The following is a 14,255-nucleotide window of genomic DNA, read 5'->3' on the forward strand; positions in this document are numbered from 1 at the left end:
CGAGAGTTCAAAGTATAAATGGCGGTAGGTTAACCTTGCTTTCTGGAATACCCCCCAGGAGTACATCGACCGACAAACAACAACTGAAGCACAGAGGTATATATACACAAAGGGAAACAAGGATAACAAGGGGGAGTGGCTAAAATGCAACACCTGGGGAAAACTAATCATGATGAAAAACGGACAAAGGACTACAACGCATGGCGCAAGGCAGGAAATAATGCTGCGTTCCAGGCAGGGTTTTGAGCCCGTAAATTATGATTTCAAACCACGATGCACGACTTTGTAGCGTTCCAGGCAAAGTCACGCCAAACTGCCTGAGCGGTAGCTAGATGTAAACAAAGAATGGCGAACCGTACGGGGCTTATGCTCATTTACAATCATCTCTATCGCCAAAGGTTCTTATGCTGCGTTCCAGGCAGGTTTTTGAGCCCGTAAGTTACAACTCCAAACCACGACTCGCGACTTTGTAGCGTTCCAGGCAAAGTCACGCCAAACTGCCTGAGCGCAAGGAATCGTGTGGTAGCTAGATGTAAAGCATGGCGGACCGTACTGGGTGTATGCTCATTTACAATCATTTCTATCGCCAAAGGTGCTTACTTACTTGCTTATTTGAGGGAAACGGAGGAGAAAAACAGCGCATACGGCAAGAGAAGCTGTTATACCTTTTATTTAACGTTAACTGTATATTTGTTTCATAAACACCGCATCCGTAGGGGCTGTAATTGTTGTTTCGCGAGCTATGTGACGTCAGATCTCGTAACTGGGAGTACATCGATCTAGTACGAGTTCACGGGTGGGAATTCACGGGTTTGACTGTCGTTCCAGTGCACTTTCATGGGTAGCAGGACGGAAAAACACGGGTTACGGGTTGCCTGGAACGCGGCATAAGTCCACAAACACACCGGGAATTTATGCCACGTATATATTCTCTTCTTGGAAAATGTGCAACAAATATTGCCAGCTCATTTTACACAAAAATCTAAATTTTTGTCTAGTAAAATGTCTTCTAGAATGAGAATGTCAAGCCATTTCTTGGGAATTTAAATTATAATAATGCATTAAAAATGGATTAGAACAAATTTCCAGTTTAATATTGTGCATTATCATGTCTTATAATGCTCTTTAACGCTGTAACCTTCAATGGGTACACAATTGGGTCAGTGAGAATTTTTTTAATACTTTTTTCCCCGACAAGAATGTATTCAATTGATCAAAAGTGACAGTAAAGACAAAAGATTTCCATTTCAAATGAATGTTGTTCTTTTGAACTTTATATTCATCAAATAATCTGAAAAAAGGTTTCCGCATTAAACAGCACAGCTGTTTTCAATAGCCTTGATGAGCATAAAAATTATTTAAAAAAATCTTACCAACCCCAAACTTTTGAATGGTAGTGTACTGTGTTTAAATGCATCACAACTGATCACAATTGTTTATGAAAAGTAAAGTGTCGCTCGCTATTTTTAATATGCAAGTAATATCTGTCCTCTCCTCGTTCTCTTTCAGATGTGAAACCCAAAGTGAATAGTGAAATCAAACCATCCATTTAATCCACAGATCAAACTTTGCACAGCTTTGAGGAGGTCAAAGGTTTGCTTATTCTTTTGTCACGGACTCTGAAGTTTGGGTCTCACCCAGAAATAGGGTTTGCGCTTGGGAATAAACCACAGACCCACCCCCTGGCCCATCTGGCTATGTCCCACACACTATTTCAGCAGTATTAGACGCGTATACATTCTGGTTGCACTGTATATTCACTTCTGTACCGTGTGTATGGAATATCATCAGACCCTATTGTTGAGTTTAGGAAGCTTTTTGCCACTATAAACCAAACTTCACATCACCTTCAACTAGTTGACACTGTATGATGGACATTTAGTTAAAGTTCAGTGGGTCAGTCGCTATATCGCTGGAATATTTGATTCTCAAGAGGTGAACCGTGGAGTTCTCATTGAGCTTCATCCAAAACCAATTCTGGGATTTTCTTCGGCTTCAAGGGATCCGCAAAGGCACGGACAGACAACAAGTGTAATGCTAAGGATGATGAGTGCGCTCAGACCTTTCAAAGAGAAAACAGAATAAGGAAGGAGTCTTTTTTTCTACCAAACTACTTAGAGTCTTAAGTGGAGAGTTTTTGATGGGATGGATGTTGACAGACCTTCAATGTTGAGAGAACTCAAGTGTCTCGCTACACAAACAGAGCATCTCATCCTGAGAACATCCCCGACGTGTCCTCTGACCCGCTGCTTGCGTTGAAAGGTTGGGACGGGTCGATTAGACGGATGGACGGGTGTCTGTGTGGTCTGAATTGTGAATAATAAGGATCTGCTCGTCTATCCTAATTTATTCCTGGCCTCTATAAGTCCATAATGTGGCTTCACAGACTGTATCAATGAGTCTTTTTGTGTTTGTTTGATTTGCTTTTTGTTTGGTTCCTTCCTTTGGGAATTGAAAGCTTTTCCCACTGGCTAGCCAGTGAGAGGAATGCCAATAGTATAGAAACCTGGCTATATTCCATTGGTGCTCACCAAACACACGTCTTCTCTCTCCCACACCCCAGATCACACTCATTTTTCGTATCTTTCTTTATTCTTTTCACCTCGTCTGTCTCTTTTTTTGTTTTTATTCTTTCTCTCTCACACACACACATGCAAATGCAAGCAGGTAAATATAAGCTTTTCTGTGTTGATACTGAAAGAAGAATTTATTTGATCTCTTATTCATTTTGTAAAGAATACTAATGTTATTGTAGTCCATTTTGTTTTAAAGAACGCTTAAAGAATGTTTCTTTGTGTATCTTTGTTAATTCAACCTATAGAGTGAGGCTGGGTGGCCGTCGTAGACAAATTCACAGTCTCGACTTTGTGGAATTTGAGTAAAGAGGCTTTGAGAGCACCCGGCAAGCTGCAGAAAAAGGGAAGTGCGCATTCTGTCTGTGTTACGTTTTTTTCTTTATCATCTCACAGGGTTGAGAGAATGGCGTATTTATTTTTTATATCGAAATGCATTTTGTATTATGCTTTGCAAAATTTAATTTGCTGCGACTGTGTTTTTTTTCCGTATTTTCGCCTCATTTCTTCAGAATCATCCAGCTCAGATGAAGTAGCTGTCAGCCGATGACGTTGAAGAGTTTCCCTCGATGTCAGGCCCAGCTAACAGGGAATGTTCTCAGAACTTTGGCTACTATTTTAAGGTTCTCTCAAAGTTATGAACAACATTCTTCCAGTAACATTAATAGAGCGTTTGTTTTCGTTCATGGAAAATGTTTTGGAAACGTTTTAGAATTTTTTTTTTAATGTTACTACTTGCTGCTTTGGTTCAGGGAACATTCAAAAGTAATTTTCCAATAATACTTCCAAAATTATATAATGGAGAATACATTCCCTTAATGTTTGCTCTAACGTTTACCATGAACCAATAATACTAAATGTTCAGAGAACATTCAGAAATAATGTTTTCATAACTTAATGGGAACTTTAGCAAAACGTTCTCAGAACATATTTTTGTTTGCTGGGGAGGCTGAAGGTGAAAGAATCACTTGCTTTTTTTTAATGGTGGTCATTTAACCAAACACTTCTTTCCACCTTATATGTAGCATTTCTGACTGAATTATGAGTCTGACCACACTTAAAGTGATTTCTCAGATTATTTGTTTGGTCTATATCTGTAATAATGCATATTATTAAGGTTACATTAAAGGGTTAGCTCACCCAAAAATGAAAATAATGTCATTTATTCCTCACCCTCATGCCGTTCCACACCCGTAAGACCTCCGTTCATCTTCAGAACACAAATTAAGATTTTTTTTTTTTAATCTGAAGGCTCAGTGAGGCCTCCATAGAGAGCAAAGCAATTTACACTCTCAAGATCCATTAATATACTAAAAACATATTTAAATCAGTTCATGTGAGTACATTGGTTCAATATTAATATTATAAAGCGACGAGAATATTTTTGGTGCGGCAAAAAAAAAAGAATCACGACTTATATAGTGATAAGAATTTCAAAACACTGCTTCATGAAGCTTCGGAGCGTCTAAGTCACGTGATTTCAGAAGTTTGGCGGTTTGACACGCGATCCGAATCATGATTTGACTCGCTGATTCAATACGCTCCAAAGCTTCATGAAGCAGTGTTTTGAAATCGGTTATCACCAGTGTTGGGGGTAACGCATTACAAGTAACTTGTGTTACGTAATAATATAACTTTTTCCAAATAACTAGTAAAGTAACACATTACTTTTCAAATTTACAACTAAATATCTGAGTTACTTTTTCACATTAATTTGACTGACAGCTCTCCTGCCCGCATGTTGAGAAAAATAAGTGCAGAGGCGTGTGTGTAAACATGATGGTTATTGTAGTTCCAGACTAAATGTGAGCATTTATTTATCTCACTTGCACAATAAAGATTCTGTACTCCTCAAAATGAATAAAATAAGTCAAATACGAAATCAGAGAACTATGCAAACCTCCAATAATTAAATGTTAAATAAAACAACTATTTTTATGCATAATCTACCTTTATATTTAATTTACCAATGTCTTGCTGCTGACCTTTGATGATGAAAATTACTAGATTTTTCGTTTTTATTGGTAAAACTTTTCTGTTCATGCGAGAATTTGCATTTTTACCTCAGCCTAGGGCTTATTATTTCAATTTTGGTATGAAGAGTTGCACAAAAATATACCTTTTTTTATTATAAACAAAAACAAGCCCAGCCCAGGTGAGAAAAAGTAACGCAAAAGTAACGTAACGCATTACTTTTCTTAAAAAGTAACTAAGTAACTCAATTTGTTACTCTTTAAGGGAGTAACGCAATATTGTAATGCGTTACTTTTCAAAGTAACTTTCCCCAACACTGGTTATAACTATATAAGTCATTATTAAAAAAAAATTTGCCGCACCAAAAATATTCTCAATGCTTTATAATATTAATATTGAACCACTGTACTCACATGAACTGATTTAAATATGTTTTTAGTACATTAATGGATATTGACAGTGTAAATTGCTTTGCTCTCTATGGAGGCCTCACTGAGCCTTCGGACTTAAAAATATCTTCATTTGTTTTCCGAAGATGAGCGGAGGTCTTACGGGACAACATGAGGGTGAGTAATAAATGACATTATTTTCATTTTTGGGTGAACTAACCCTTTAAGCACCCTTTCACCCTCCAGACTAGGATATCCACTTGCTATCAGCGTTCCCGAACTGCTTTCTTTGTTAAAGTCAACATGAAATGTCAATTGCAAGTTGCAACCCAATTTGATGTATTTTTTGTGAAAAAATATGTAGGGCGGCACTTCATTGTATGCATTGGTTGATTGAAGGGCAAAAAGTGGGTGTTCCAAATGTTAGTTAGTTTGCCTAAATAGCCGTCTGACTATTGGTTAGCATTATCCAGGAGCCCACATGGCCTAGAGGTGACATCAGCGGAAAAGGAAAGTCGTTTCATTTTAATGAAAGTTGTGAATGCAAATATTATTTTCTTCGAAATGAACTGCATGTACAATAAGACCAGTAATGAGTGTGATGAAAGTGAATCGGGTTGATTTTGAGTTCATGTTGACTTTTAAGATCTTTTCTGTGTCGATGTGTCAATATGTTGTCCTGTTTCCTCGTCTATGATGACTGGCTTTCCTTCAACACTGTTGCCGCTGTGAAATGTTCCGTGTGAAATATCCTGTGCTATAAACGTAGCATTTTCTCTCTCTCTCAACAGTAACATATATCAACTACCTCTGTGTCTGTACAGTTAACGTAATTATCACAGTAAGAATATAGAACCGTGGAAATATATACATCAAAAATACACAAAATGCATACAATATGAATGTACCGACAGAACTTCAGTGTTTCCATTCTCTTCTATGTAATGATTATTCCTGATGCTTTGTTCCGAAAATTTGTGCATAGAACCGTATCTGTCCGACATGTATCCAGGTAGAACAATACAGCAGAACCCAATCTGTACCACAGTCTATACACAATATAAGCTTTGAGTGTTTGAACGTAATTATTAATAATGGTTATTGCTGCTATACCATCTGTGCCCGATTCTCCTGTGTGTGAACGTGTGTATAATATTTGTTACAGAGAGACATAACCTGCTCTGCTTTATGTCTACAATGTGTATAAACGTAGGTCTGATCACACACATACAGTATATAAAAAAGACAACAGCCATAAAGCAATGTGCTATATATATTAATATAAATAAACGGAAATGTCTTATTTTTGAGATAGATTTGTGATGATTTGGTAATTCAGAAACATTTACAGCATGCGGACACACTTGCAAACAGTACCAAAATATGTCATTTAACCTCATATTTCAACCCAAAATACGAAAAGAAAACGGGACAATTAACTACTTTTTTTCTTATCACCATTATTTTGTGTAATTTGTTTAGTTTATGAATAGAAAATCATTGTATTACAGTGGTGAAACTGAGAGTCTGGTTAGAAAATATGGAAATGGCCATGAGAAATAATTTTTACAATGCAAAAAAAAAAAAAAAACAGTACCACAATATTACTCAGTGAATCTGCCAACCTGTGAGATTCATATGTTATATAAACTCATATTTCAACCCAAAATACAAAAAGAAAACGGGACAATTAACTACTTTTTTCCTTCCCCTATTCTTATCGCCATTATGCATTATTTTGGGTAACTTGTTTAGTTTATGAATAGAAAATCATTGTATTACAGTGGTGAAACTGAGAGTCTGGTTAGAAAATATGGAAATGGCCATGAGAAATTATTTTTACAATGCACAAAAAAAAAAAAACAGTACCACAATATTACAATATTATTACTAGTGAATCTACCAACCTGTGAGATTCATATGTTATATAAACTCATATTTCAACCCAAAATACAAAAAGAAAACGGGACAATTAGGACAATTAACTACTTTTTTCCTTCCCCTATTCTTATCACCATTATGCAGTTTTGTAATTTGTTTAGTTTATGATTAGAAAATCATTGTATTACAGCGGTGAAACTGAGAATCTGGTTAGAAAATATGGAAATGGCCATGAGAAATAATAAAAAAAAACAGGTCCTATAAATAGGCTTAATTATTTTGCGGTGAAATGTGACCTGAACATCATGAGAGGCAATCTATTGTGGTAATATGGCCTATAGCTTGACATGTAAGATGATTGTGAGAAGACTTTGACCTTGGAGTATCATGTTAATATAATGCTATAGTAATCTTCCTGGAACATGGTATATACATATCAAAGTACTATATTACCCTCTGATGCCATCGCTGTATGAAAATACAGATTTTTTCTGTAGCGAATGCACAAATTTGCTTTAGTCTTTGTTTTATTTTCAATTCACCCTCCCTATTTTGCATCGTCCACCCCTCCCTCTCTTTTCCTGCCATTTAGCGTAATGAAAGACAAACATTGTGATAATTATCACCTGGGTCTGGGAGTCTTGGGCAGAGGGCTGCCAGCACCGTAATGATGTGAGAAATAATATTATCTCTCTCCCTCCTCTCGCTTGACTGCTGCTGAGTCAGACTTGCGCACACACGGACACACACACACACACACACACACACACACACACAGCTAATAATGCCACCTGCCCAGCGTCTGGACCAGCACAGACATACCCTACCTTACCTGATGTCTCCTGTTTGCTGATTCACTGATCCTTGTTTTAACGTCTCTTTGTTTAGGCTTTTAACAGGAGTGATAAAGCCAAGACATGCTGCTAAAAATACCAGTGAATCAGTCCTGCTCACATAGAAATGTCTGGCACACATTCAACCAGAATAAAATACAATAAATAAAAAATTGGATGAAGAAAATGAAGTCTGTTTGTATGACCAGTTTTGTAAATATTTTTCTAATCATTATTATGGTGATGATTATTATTAATATTATTATTTTTATTACAATTTCTTTCAATTGTATGTTGACCAAATCCTAAAACAAGCTTCATTTTCAAATTTCTACACACACCCTGTGGTTCCACAGATCAGGCTTTAGGCTATACTCCCAGACTAAAATGCATGTTTGAGCAGTTTTAACTGAAAGCAACTTGCATTGACAAATGTTAAATTAAGTCGGCGTCATTGTTTTGTCTCAAGATGCACACCAGTAAAGGCATGTTTACAGAGGTGGACAGCAGTAAAGTATTTTTACTTTCTACTCAAGTAAATGCTCATACCGTCTGCACTGCAGATTATTTTCCTGGTAAGGAGGAGAAGAAAACTAAGGAAAATCCAAATATGCTCCTGTTCAAAAGGTGAGAAGGATTTCTGGGATGTCCTTTACGTTTATTTTGGGAGCCTGAAAATATTATACTATTAGACCTTTTTTAAATGTTCTCCCAAGATGCTGTTAATATGCAAGATGTGCTCCATAGACACCAAAATGAAGTTTTCAAGTATATATTTTATCCAAACTGTTAATTTATTGTATGTACCTGCCCAGGGATTACGGGTGGAAAATAGCAACTTGCTAAAAACCAGGTGCAATGCATCTCTCCTTGTTATATACAGGGTTAATGTTTTATTGTGCAGTGTCCCTGTTCAAATAAAATAAGTAATAATAAATATAGCTGCGATTAGCCATTAACGGGGCCAAGCGCAAAGAAGAAGACAAGAAATGCCAACATGGCTGGGAGGGTTAGACCAACTGCAACAAAGACTGCAACAAAGAGCAATTAGAGGCATTTTAAGATCATTTTAGGCAAAATGGCTGAAAATTCTACAGTCACTAATAATATGATTTAATGGTTTATCACTTTTGACCAATAGGTGGCGCAGAAATGAAATTGATGTGGTGTGTCAAAGTTTGGTATCAATATGTCAAAGCTTCGCGGAGATACAGCCTCAAGAGTCATTTTGGCATCATGGCTCAACTTCGTCGCTGCAGTATATGAAAACGGTTTGTCTGCTGACACACGAAATTAATAACTTTTTGCTGTCATGGTCTGAAGATGTTACGATTCGATTTTGGTGAAAATCAGACAAATAGTCCAGGAGGATTTGGAGGAGTTCAAAAAAGTAGATTTGTAAAGGAAATCAAAATGGCGAACAGGAAATTTGGCCAAATATGGTCAAATTGGGATCTATGTTCCTGGCATGACCCAAGGAATCTATTAAAACCAGTTTTATGCCAATAGTCAAATTTAATCAACAGTTATTAGCATTTTTGGAAAATTCATTATAACTTTCCCCAAAACTTTTTGAGTACTGTCAGGGCTTGGTGCCGAAGACACATGCAGAATTTCGCAATGATACGCCAATGCATTCGTAAAATATAGCACTTTTTGACAAAATTCAAAATGATTGAGATGGGAAAATTGGGTATGGTATGGCTCAGCGTGATGCCCCGAATCTAAAGAGACCCGTTTTGTGATTTTTGGCTAAAATAAAAAAATAAAAATTTTGTATCTCTGGACCACTAGGGGGCACTGCGCCGAAACGCAGCAAGCAGCCTCAGGTCATGGTTGGCATAAACCTAAACGTTGCTAAAACGTTGCGACATTCACTTTTGTGGGCGCTTTGTCGAATTCATTTGCGAGATATTCGAGAACAGTTTGACTAATCGTCTTGAATCTATATCGTTTTCTCAACATAGTCTGAAGATGATCTGGTTAAATTTTCGTGAAAATTGGAGCAACGGCCTAGGAGGAGTTCGCAAACGTAGGTTTTTCTGAAAATTCAAAATGGCGGAAATTTTTTCATGACGGAAAATGCAATCAAATCGGCTTGAGTCAAGGAATCAGAGGGAAAAAGAATTTTGTTTCTAACCCTTATGGTTAAAAAGTTATTCGCATAAACATGAGTGAAAATTTGGACTGGTGGTGGCGCTAGAGAGATTGAGTTAGAGACTTCAAATTTGCTATGGTGACAGATCAGACTGTCCTCTATGAGTGTGCCAAATGTCATAACTTTCTCACAAACGGTTCTATGGGCTGCCATAGACAAGAGAAATAATAATAAGAACGCTAACGATTTCAACAGGTGCCTTCGCATCTTCGGTGCTTAGCCTCTAAATAATCATCAGTTGTTGTTTTTTTTGGAAAACTTTTACTTCACTACATTCCAAAGCATCATTTATAATGTCATACTTTTCACTTCACTACATTTGATAAATAAAAGTTGTTGTTTTTTTTACCTTTAATACTTAATTACATTAAAAATAGTACTTTCTTTCTTGTACTGAAGTAAAAGTATACAATACTACATTTTTAATGTAATTAAATATTAAATGATATTTAATATGAAACATAGTGCAGTAAAAAGTACATTATGTTTTAGAAGGTTGTGAAGTAAACGGTTTCCAAAGAAAAACACTGATAAATTACATATACTTAGAAAGCCTCAAGCCGCTGCATGTTTATAAATGTTAGCCTACTTAAATGTCCTAATTGAACTAAGGCCTAATCCTGGTTTAATCTAAGCCCTGTCTGTGAAACCAGGCCATTGATGTTTAATTTTGGAGTGAAATATCTGGAATTAATAAAATAAAATAAAAATGTATATAGGCACTTTGTTAAATTTAAAAGAGAGAGATCTGGAACCGGGCCGTTTTCACAAGAATCTTGAAACTCTTTTCTGAATTTCAAATGACCAGATCCTTAAGCTTTATTTTCTAATTTCTACATTTACCCCTGGTATCACAAGCAAGACTTAACCTAGTCCCAGACTAAAATGAAATAATTTGTACTAAAACTAAACAAAACAATGATAGACTGAAACAAGGGTTTTTATTGGCCTCTGCTTAGTCTTGTAAAGGTCAAATTTTATCATGCTGTGCGGCAGTGGCACTTTTATTCTCTGTCTGGTCCCCTCCTCATCACACTCTCATATTGGATTTTGCATTAATATAGAGCCAGACATCTGATTCCTGTGACATTATCAAAATAGAACATCCTCTCCAGCGCATCACCTGCGGCGAGCAGCAGCGAGTGCCGACTTCTCATATAAATATTTCACAGCATGTTTGATGACTGTAGGCAATGTGTGTGCGACTGCAGCAGTCTGTGTGTGTGTGGATGCTTGTTTGTTTTCAAGTCTGTGTGTGCATGGGCGTAAAATACGCATGTCCCTCTTAATAAAACACAATTTTCACGGCAATTGTTTTTCCACCAAATGTGTTCATGTAGAGGTTTTCATGGGTCAATGTGAATAAATCTAGATTTAAATTCAAAGAGACAAGATAGTCTGCTTTACCTGACGTTTCCTATCCAAAACGATTCGATGTGAACATTATGAAGCGCTAAACACTCTCATGTAATGTCTTTATTCATACTAGAAGCTAGAGGGCGCCCTCGATCAGAAAGTCCACAAGTGAGACTCATAGAAGTCATTAAACTTATGACGTTCCAGGAAATCCCTTATATGGACAAAGGCATCTGCTGAGTCCCAATTCGCCTACTTATACTACACCCTAAAAGTATGTCGGCTTCAAGAGAAACTGGAGGAGTTTGCCGCTTGATCCAGTCCCTGTTTAAACTGCCCTGTCAATCATCTTGTCACAGTTCAAATCCTCCACATTCAATTTAATTTAATTTCCTACTGTTTCGTTGAGAAATGTAGTAGCACGTTAATCTGCCAGTCGTTTTTTATATGGAGACTCTCCTCATGTGTTTGCAATTTGAATATAATGATGCATTTAAAAGTTAATGGCCAAACGTATATTATATGAATATATATATTACATTATATTTTCTGCTGGAGATGAAATATAATTTGGATAACATTGAATAAATACATTTTTGTCAAGTTAGATACTGATAATTAATCACTCAAGCCTTTATAAACAAAGCGATTCCCAATGGGATTCCCAATGGGAAAGTGGCCAAGCAACATTGCTCAAAAAAGTTGCCCCATGTATCATCACCTTTAGAGTGTGCGTCGATCTGCACTTTGGATTCTGACCGGAAATAGACCATTCATTCGGGTATCTTTGCAATACTCATTTCAACACACCGTGTTTTGGGACATTCAGGATGGATAGTATGCAAATTGGGACCAGGTATCCCTGTAGCTGAATATAAAGCATAAACCTTATGCCTGATGAAACGTGAAGACAATAAACACACGAATGCGACAATATATGGTTTATGCGTGTTTTTCAAGCAATTAAGTAAATTAAAAAGTAATGCAGTGCTAATTGACAGCCCTTATTACAGTATAAAACTATAAATAGCCTATATTTTATTTTTTTAATTGTATAAAATCTATGATGACTTAATGCATAAGTGTTTGTAGTGCATAAACCAATCATTAAAAGAAAAATACTACATAATACAAATTAACGTGTTTTGTTCAACAGTGTTTTTGATTTCTAAGCCAATTAAAAGCAAGATATAAGAAAAAAATATATAATATCTGTCTATTAGACAAAGGTCAGGAGGAAAAAAAACACGTCTATTATAAACGTGTGTGTGTGTGTGTGTGTGTGTGTGTGTGTGTGTGTGTGTGTGTGTGTGTGTGTATTCTACAGAGTGCGTTGACTCATTTTGAGGCTGATGCTGGCCTACCTGTCTGTCAGGGCTCAGAGCCAGGACTAAATTTAGCAGCCCGCCTGCAAGATTACAAAAAACTGGAGAGGGAGAAGCAGAGAGTGACTCATCCGTCCAGAAGATGTAATACGTTGCGTTTCTGTGCCACTTTCTGACTTTCTCTCCCTTTCCTCCCTCTTTTCTTAAAAGGCATTATAGAAATGATATTTTCCAGGGCCGCCCATGTACTTCCTCTGTCAGGCTCACCTCTTTTTTTCATTTCCAGCTAAAATCACACAGTGCCGTGTTGTTTTCCTGCTCTCACATGTGCGAGTGTGTTGCTGCCCAAAGTGGCACTAATGATAAAACATCAGTCATGTTTTCCTTGCGTCTCTTTGTTGAAGCAGCTGTGTTCTAGCAGGCCTGGATGCTATCTGGACCACATGAATATGTGTGCGTTGTGATGTTATCTGGCAGAGACGACAACATTGGCTGAGCTCAGCCTGTGTGTATGCGAGAGAAAAATGTAAACCTTCATGTTTAAGTCATTGAAAGTGATTTTTTTAATGAGCATTTCTCATCTGGGGAAACACCGATGCTATTGAACCCTGTCTCAAATGGGCTGAAAAGAGCTGTGTCATCAATCTGAGTCCAAAAAGCTGTAAATAATGCAGATCCTGAGATAAATTTGCTGGATTCAAGTTGGGCTGATCCTCACAAAGGAGATAAGGAGCACAAAAGCTCTTATGCTGAGAGGACATCAAACAGTTTACATGCTGTTTCATGTTGAATTGCAGAGATTATGTATGTGTTTGTGGGCCTAAATTATGGAGAGTTGACCAATTGTTCACATAAGGATTGTAACATATGATTTACATTGTGGGAATCAGCCAAGGATGAAAATGGATTGGGAAAGGCTACTAAATGAAAATGAAAACAAGTTTGTGTGATAATTTTAGGTGTAGGGTGAAGGGAAAATATCAGAGACACAGAATAAAAAACAAAACAATTAAAGTCAATGAAGCGTTTCTATGATGAACACCACTGTAGGCTAAATGTAGGATCTTTCAAAAGCACCCTCAACCATTGTCATTTGACTTGCTCATATTTAGAGTAACTCTTATTGCCTTTTTAGTCAATGTGCATAAGTAGTTATTTTAATATTTAAAATCATATTCACCTCAAAATGATAACTGCATGGAGTTATTGCTCAACAACATAGCATTAGCAAGTGCGGCTTTATAAATACTTCTGGCGACATCTGCTGGTGTTGTAGTGGTTTTGAACGTTACTGTCGATACATTTGCTGATAAAATGAAGCCTGTTGAGTTGCATATGTCTATAAACCACGAATATTCGACATAAAACGCACAGGCTATATTTGCAAATAAAACCTCAAGGACCTAGTTAAATAAAGATAACAATAACCTTTAGCATGCTCCAAAACTAGCTTAAATGTAATTAATTATTGCTCGCATTAATAATACACGTGGATGACCTGTGGTTGGGGGGTAATAGATAGCATGAATTAATAATAAATAAATACAAATAAAAGAGAAAAAAAAACATTTGTGTTAACTTGGCAACCCTAAAGATTACTTAAACTATAGCTAAACTAAAAGATTAAATATACTTAAAAAAAAATAAAAATAAAAATAGAAAAGGTATTCAATTCAAATAATACAAAAAATGACTTTTCGGTCATTTTGCGTCACCGATCACGCATTCGGAAAGAGGCACTGAGCGTGCGCGTTCGTGGACGTGGC

The 14,255-nt window shown here is 36.7% G+C and overlaps 1 protein-coding gene across 5 annotated transcripts in view; it reads left to right on the forward strand.

Moving 5' to 3' along the window:
- Positions 1-3,967, forward strand: part of vegfba (vascular endothelial growth factor Ba) — a 32,555-nt gene extending 28,588 nt beyond the window's left edge. For 2 of the 5 annotated variants that reach the window (XM_079839659.1, XM_079839662.1), the window contains exon 8: positions 1,510-3,967. In XM_079839659.1, the coding sequence (XP_079695785.1) occupies positions 1,510-1,531 (22 nt within the window). In that variant the 3' untranslated portion in view covers positions 1,532-3,967. The remainder of the gene's footprint in view (positions 1-1,509) is intronic. The other 3 variants (XM_079839660.1, XM_079839661.1, XM_079839663.1) reach the window with 3 other exon arrangements.
- The last annotated feature ends 10,288 nt before the right edge of the window (positions 3,968-14,255 follow it).

Source organism: Gobio gobio (assembly GCF_949357685.1).
Source record: "Gobio gobio genome assembly, chromosome: 16".
Taxonomy (NCBI): Eukaryota; Metazoa; Chordata; class Actinopteri; order Cypriniformes; family Gobionidae; genus Gobio; species Gobio gobio.